The 8,157-nt window shown below is 31.6% G+C and overlaps 1 protein-coding gene across 1 annotated transcript in view; it reads left to right on the top strand.

Annotated features, from left to right (window-relative positions):
* The window catches only part of LOC106475891 (voltage-dependent calcium channel gamma-5 subunit-like), a 35,917-nt gene that overhangs the window by 11,951 nt on the left and 15,809 nt on the right, over positions 1 to 8,157 (top strand). The window contains exon 3 of the mRNA XM_013936570.2: positions 2,505 to 2,645. Within this exon, the coding sequence (XP_013792024.1) occupies positions 2,505 to 2,645 (141 nt within the window). The remainder of the gene's footprint in view (positions 1 to 2,504; positions 2,646 to 8,157) is intronic.

Here is an 8,157-nt window from a genome sequence, read left to right on the forward strand (position 1 = left end):
GAATTTGTTTAAGAACCATCGATTTAGTAACCTGGGGTAGCAGGAAAACGATAACATAGCTGAATTAAAAAGCTTCACTGCAGTACACATACTCTTTCAAAAAGCCAATATAGTAAAAAAAGACCAAAAAGACCGAAAAATGATAATACGAAGCTTGAATTTTTCATGTCATTACGCAAGTATGCAACGAACGTTCAAAAAAATTTGAGAGGCGATAGAGGTGCGTTCTGTTACCCGCATTTAACACCCACCTCTTAATTTCCTTCCACACTGTTTCACGTTATTAATTAGTTGGCGCACTCTCTGAGATATGTAAAACGTGTGTGTGCCCTCCCACACGATGTATGTATGTTGTGTTATACAAACTTTCATGTGTGTGGGTTTTCTTGTAGCAAAGCCACATCGAGCTATCTGCTGTGTCCACCAAGGGGAAGCAAATCTCTGATTTTAGCGTTATAAATCCAAAGACTTACTGCTGTTCCACTGGAGGACTGGAAATTTAATATAGCTCTTTTTTGTTTGGTATAAGAACGTGGTGCTATATATGAATATAGTTAACGTTAACTTACGTCAAAAATAATAAATGCTCAATAACATCAGTAATGTTGGTGGAAGGGTTGTGAATCCCTTCATTAACATGCCCCTTGTTCAAAATTATCATCCCACAAAGTTTGGTTGAAACTGGCCCAGCGACCTATGAGTAGTTACATAAGGGACAAACAGACAGACACAGATTTTTGTGCTAATTATGAATGTATAATTTAATTGTTTTTGTTTTTTGTGTAAGGGCGTGGCGACATCTATGAATGTAGTTAATGTTACGTCAAAGATAATAAACGCTCAATAACAGCAGTAATGAGGGTTGAGGAGTTGCGAATCTTCTATTAACATACCCCTTGTTCCAGCCTGCCATCGCACAAAATTTGGTTGAGATTGACCCAGTGACCAAGGAGTAGTTAGATAAGGGACAAGCAAACAGACACCCAGATTTATTTGCTTTATATATATAGATATGTCAACGACATTTGATAACATTTACCAGTAATGTGTTAAAACTTTATGCTGACACCGAATGATACTATATTAATTTTATTTCAAAGATATCAAAGAGTATATTTGTATCAGATATGTGTTATATTTTGATATGTATACAACGCAGAATTACATCGTTACACACTGCTAACCAATAAAATAACATCACCTCCAGTGATAGAACTTTAATAATATTGTATGTTCTTTACTTCAATGGTTCCCAACTTTTTTGATAGAACTATCCCTAAGCTGACCCTTGTCATTTAGTGGTCCTAACAGTACCACGTGCCTGTACGCTTTTATCTCTTATCACATGTGTGTGTTTTTCTAATTATTATGAACAAATTTATCACTAAATTTAATTTTCATACAGCAAACATCACAATCAAAATATGTAGCGCGTTCAACTGCAATAAAAAACAAACATCTCAAATTATGACTGACCAACAATTTTTAGCAAAACAATCAAAGAGGCTGGCAATGTTGACAACTTAGCTACTTTCGTTAAACAATGCGGTATTTCATTTTTATCTAACTTTATACCATAATTATTACTGTTATTTTTATTGTTGTTAGAATTAGCTCGCGTACTCCTGAGAGTACACATGCCACCTCTTGGGAATCAATACCCTATTAGGCTTGCCAAATAACACAGAATCAAGTTTTAAAATTTTGACATACGAAAATGAGTTCTTAAAGAAAACGGATCTTTGAACCAAGAACACCTAATCATTAGCTTGCCGGACTACGAATCCGAGGATTCATGGTTCGTATTCCGTTGCCACAAAACTGAACTCCGCACGTTAGAGTCGTGACTGTGTAATAAAAGTAACAAACATATTCTACTATTCTATTAGAATAGCCTAAGAGTTGACTATCCTTCATCTAGTCTGTCGGTTCAAAATTAGGTAGATAGTCTTTGGTTGATAGCTTTACGCGAATTTCTAAGACAAACAAACTGTTCAAATTAATAAAATAATGAACAGGTGGTTAGTTATTGTTATTGTACTCTATCTAACTCCAGTGTCCTTGAAGTTATATTAATACCTTGATAACTCTTTGAGATAGCGGGATATCAGTTTTCTATTTACATTGCTATATCTTGACATTCAAGAAAATTATTTTCAAATGAACTTGGTAATTATGAAAATATCAATAACCAAAATCTATATTACTGTCTTTCCAAATGTTTTCAAATAACGACCTAAACATTTTATATTATGGTAAACAAATATTACTCCATCATATTCTAATAATACATTTACTTTAAAGTCAAAATTCTTTCAAAGTTTTGTTGTATTTGCTAGGTAATGAAATGTACTACTTAAATTGTTTTATTCAATTTATTATTGTTCACTTGTATTATTTATAGTATAAGTGTGCGTATATTTATGTATGTATGTACGTATTCGAAGAACTTATTGATAAAATAAGGGCAACATCAACAGTAATTGTTAACGCTATCTCTTCAGACGCGATGAAGCGAGCTGCCACTTTTATCTTTTTGAGCTCGTTCACCTTAACAGCTGGGGAACTCCTCTTTCTTCTGGGCCAATTTATCAAAAAATACCGAGTTCTTATCTTTGCAGGAGGAATTTCATTTGTTATCTCAGGTAAGAACATAACTAGTTTATGTAAGATCTCTTAAGTTAATTTATTTGGAGAAAAACAAAATAAGGTAGGGGTGCATTTCAAATAAGGACCCGAGAGTCCAAATTTTGTATTCCGTTTCTATGGATTACCATTTACTGTAAACCAAATTGTTTAGGATTTTTCTGACTAAAATTTCAAATAAAACAATAGAAGTCTTACATCAGCTTTCTCTGTATTTTGAAGTTTTTATGTTAAACAAAAGAACACATAGACAAAGCTCTTAATATTCAAATAATAAAGCAAAATGCAACAATTCTGTTTATAAAATTTATTTTTGAATTCAGGTGAAGAACTTTTGTAATAACATACGAAACATAGAACTTACAAACAGTGTTTAAAATATAAACTCATTTAAAGTAAACTGTAAATATCCACGAATATACTAATAGAATTGTTAAATAAATTATGACATAAAACAAGTATGACACGTTTAGAACTTCTGGTCAAAGTAATCTAGCCATATAGACCAAAACTAAACATCATTTCAAAAGTACGTTAAAGATTAATGAGAAAATACTGTATAACAATCTGACTAGAAATGTGTAATGCTCCAGATCAATGCACAAGAAAACTATAATCCATAATAATTAATCTGCAAAGAAACGTCAGTTATGTACCATCGTAATTAACGATATTTAAACTATTATCTCAATAATATCCCTTGATTATCGATCAGTTTAGGTGGCTTAGGCTACTCCTAAATTCATATAAAGTCAGCAATGCAAAATAATTTTTATAAGATTATTATTAATTCAGAAAATATCCCATAATAAATTTAAACTTTATAACCAGTAATATCGAATTAAACAGTTTGTATGAAATCTACTGAATCTGACTTGTATGCACGAAATGTGACAGATAAATTCTTCTAGCTGAATTTAATTCCCTATAACCCTGGGCCCTATTCCCCTTCCCCCAAAAAACACAACAACAACAACAACAGCAAAGAAACAAAACGAAACTCTCTAAGGTCGCGCTATATAATTTGCAAACATTAGCAAGCCACTTGGTAACTACAGCGTTTTTTTTTGACGAAAACTTCAGAAGAGAAATAGAAATATCATGCACGTCTAAGGTCCAGAGATGCAGTACATAAAACATCTAACCTAGGTACAGCTTAACCTCATAATTTCATAAGTTATCTCTAAAACGAATATTTATCGTTTCATTAATCAAATTCGACTTGTTAGAGATACCTAATGTAGATCACATCAGTTCATTTACCCCATCACTGCTATATATATATATAACAAGTAAGACGTGGTTATGATGTTATATATATGATGAATTCAATAATTCAACAACATAAAAACAGCATTTTCAACGCCCCCGTCCTCTAGCATTAATATTTAACTTCACAAAAGTCAATGACTCCAAACGAAAGCTTGAAACTGACAAAAAAAGCATTGGAAGACATTTCTCGTACGTTTCAAGTAAGTTATATTTTCCTCAGCCTTTGTACCCATCTTTTCGAAATATTTAATCTAGAATACTCCATGTTATAAACTCTACCATTCTGAACTAGATAATACCATAATTACATAAAACACTAAGCATAGAATACGTTAAATATGCCATAGCTAGAATACATATTAAACCTATATAATAATAACTAACAACACTTAATTCGGAACACCACACATCGTTAATATTTATTAAATCAGAGTCTATGGGATACCGCACAGATTACTTGTCACCCAACTAAAGTTTTAACTCATATATTAGCACATCTAATTAGTTAAACAACTTTATTTGCACAATTAAAAGTATTAAAACTTCCAAAATTATGGCAGACCAAATCTGATTCTGCATAGCTACCATTACTAAGATTATAACACATAATTTATTCTAGCAATCTTGATACAAATTAAAATATATGTAATCGTTTAAATTAAATATTTTCAGTTTAGCAAGGGTATTAAATACACGACACATAACAAATAAACTAAATAAAGTTTGTTTCAGATACCAAGGACTTCTTACAGATACATAGTAGATAACACAACATATGATCTATTGTACTACATCAAGTTTAATTTTATTATTACACGTAAAATTTCTTGCAGACAACCATTTTATAACACATTCATTTATTTGACACTTGCATTATGTATACTTATAAACCATTTACACTTGATGTTATTTACTACATCACACTACATCAAATTAAGGAATAACAGATAACACTGAGTACTTTATAGACTTCTTACATACAACACATGGAACATATTGTTATTTACTTCATTGCATTATATCAAATTAAAGAATACCAGATTTATTGCTCTACATGCTTACAGATACTAATCTATAACACAAAGCATTATTTAGTATTACAGTCTTGCTCCAGATTCCAGAATTATAATACGTAGCACTTGTTTAGTATTACAGTAACTCAAAACTGAGGCATGCTGCTATAAAAATATATCATACGTGTATGTGGTTGTATTATATAAAAATTACTAGGACTACTAGCTGTATATTGCAACTGGTATACAATATTACACTTATTACATATGAAAGACATAACATGATATCCTAGTTACTTCACCAGACTTCTTGAATATTATATATACAGTAGTGTCATTTCTCTTTGCTAATACCAACTACATCTTAGAGATGTAGAATCTATAACACACAACGTTAATATTAAATCAAATATGCTATATATATTTTCAAACAAAAAGTACGCTATAATAAAGATAATAATTATAAAACGCGTCTAACATAGGCCATTTCAATGTTGAAAAATTTCAGGATATATATAACAAAACATATATCATAGCATAATGTTAATGTTAATTACACTAAAGATTGAACATGAAACTAGCATTGTCTTCTTTATAAGACATCTTGTAGATACCAAGGCAATATAACCCATTATACAATTTTCTGTATACTTGGATATCTAGAGTGAAACGTATGGTAACTACATCATAGTTGCGAGGTTACTAAGGTTGATAGCACATATGTTTATCATATTCCACTTATTATAGATATTATATTACACCATTTGTGCTGAATCTTACTTGTTTATAAAATTATGTTACACTTATATTGACATATAACCTATCAATTTTCTATGGATTTAACATTTAGAATTTTTAGCAATTTTGTAGTGCAAAATCTTTTAACATTAGAATTATTGAATCGAATAATTCTAGATATCAAGAGGATGGTAAATTTTAACCATATTTAACATTTCCTTTGGGGGTTGTACTACCAGTGAACACATAACTTAATTTTTAATGATTCATGAAATAAATTTAAGAATACATGACTTAATGGGTGAAATATACATATGTTACTACATTAAATTAATGTAAATATCAAGAGGATGACAAACCTTAATACATGATTTACAGTGTGAAATATTTATATGTTACTGCATTAGGCTATTCATAGATATCAAGAGGATAACAAACCTTAACACATGGTTTACAATGTGAAATATTCATACATTACTGCATTGTAGATATTAAGAGGATGAAATACTCTACAGCATAACATTTATCAATCACATTGTGTTACAGCCTAATTTAAGATATCATGTGTGCGCTAGCACAACATTCACCAATCACATCAAGGTATTGCATAGTCTAATTTACAGCACCATATGTGTTTTAACACAACATTCACTGATCACATAAAGGTCATTATTTAATTTCTGTAGTGCATATTGATGTATAGAAGACACATTAATACTAGAAATAAACGACCTTATAACACCAAAATGTGGTTTTTATTTAATTAGACAATCAACGTTTCCCTTTACAGCTTCTTCGGGAGCGTTAACTAAAACTCAAACCGAAACTGACAGTATAAAGTTTAAATAATAAATTATATTCGAATATATAGTGTAATTTACATAATGTTAACATGACATTCACCAATCACATTGAGGTACTACATAATATAAGTTTAGTTTATTCGGTGTAATATCAGAGTAGATTTTACAAAAATCAAACATTTACTTTGTTGGATTCATATGTGTGAAATTAGATACAGTGTTAAGGTTTTCATATATACTAGTGGTGTGAAGGATAATATCATTTGCCATTTCATGCTCATTACAAATACCAGAAGCATAAAACACAGTGTAATATTTATCACAAATACAGAGAGTTCGGTATTTACTGCATATTTGTTTAACTCTTAATACAATTTACAATACTATAGTTTTAAGGGTATCTTTCAACAATCATTTATCATACTTGTAGCATCTGTTAAGTCAAAGGAATAACACTTAATTTACTCTATTATATGTGTTAGATATTTTAATAATAACACATAACTTTGCCAAAATATTTAGGATTCCTATCATATCATTTTCTGCAGGGTAAAAATTAATAGTATATGTTACCATGTGATATTTATGAAAGGCTTATATGTCTATTGCCTCTACTAACTACCACGTTAAGATTTTGCGGTTAAGTGCTGGTAGTTCAAGGCGTATAATGAGATTTTTTTGCATAAAATCCAGTGTTATAGTATGTCACATTCCAACTGGTAGCAAGACTTGTGTTAGATATTAAATGAATATAACAAAACATTGTTTGGTATCGCTTATTAACTCAGACTATTTAGAGACACCAGTATTATAGCATATCTCTTTTCTACTTACACTAACATTTGTTCCAGATATTAAATGTACATGGTGATTATAAAGAACGTTTTGTAGTTCAACACGTCATATCTCATCAACGGTATGGCAAAGAAGAGTGAAATTCCAGTTTTCATCTGTTGCCACCATGGGCACTACTATAACTTAATGTCTAATCAATCACAGCATATGTTCAAATTGTGCTTTTCCAGCGTTCATAATGCCTTGCATCTGTATAAAGACGGATATTACAGGAACAACGCGCATCTATACCTATCTTATACCTTGGCCACTTCCCGAACAATTTCATCCCTGATATCTGGAATTATGCGAGGCTTCCCGCGGTACATGCGTAGCATTAGGAAACCCCATAATAAGAAATGAGTTGACTTTAAATCAAATGGACGTGGTGGTCATTCACAAGAAAAGTGACGTAAAATGATCCTGATCTGAAAATACTTCCGCAAGACGTGTTTCACCTGATTATCAATATACGGAGGGGTAGTGTCTGTCACATTTTGTTGCTGCAACATGGTAATCACACTGGTTTTGAGCATTGCATGGTACCATGTAGCATTAACTGTTCACGTCTGCAGTCCATGTGCTGATGATTTGTCAAAAATATAGGGTTCAAGTCAGCTGTGAAACCACACTGTAACCTTAGCATCATGGAGGTGTGTAGGAAATGTTACCTGTGGATTAGTTCCCAACCAGATAATGCAGTTACGCCTGTTGACGCTTGCAGAAAAGGTCATTTGAGCTTTATCGGTTCATAAGATGTTGACAGGTCATTAGCTGGCTTGTTCTGCTACGGCATAGCTGACCTCCCCGATAGTTTCAACCGGTGTGGTTGTCTGTCTGTAAGTGGTTTA

Source organism: Limulus polyphemus, unplaced genomic scaffold (genome assembly GCF_000517525.1).
Source record: "Limulus polyphemus unplaced genomic scaffold, Limulus_polyphemus-2.1.2 Scaffold150, whole genome shotgun sequence".
NCBI classification, from domain to species: domain Eukaryota; kingdom Metazoa; phylum Arthropoda; class Merostomata; order Xiphosura; family Limulidae; genus Limulus; species Limulus polyphemus.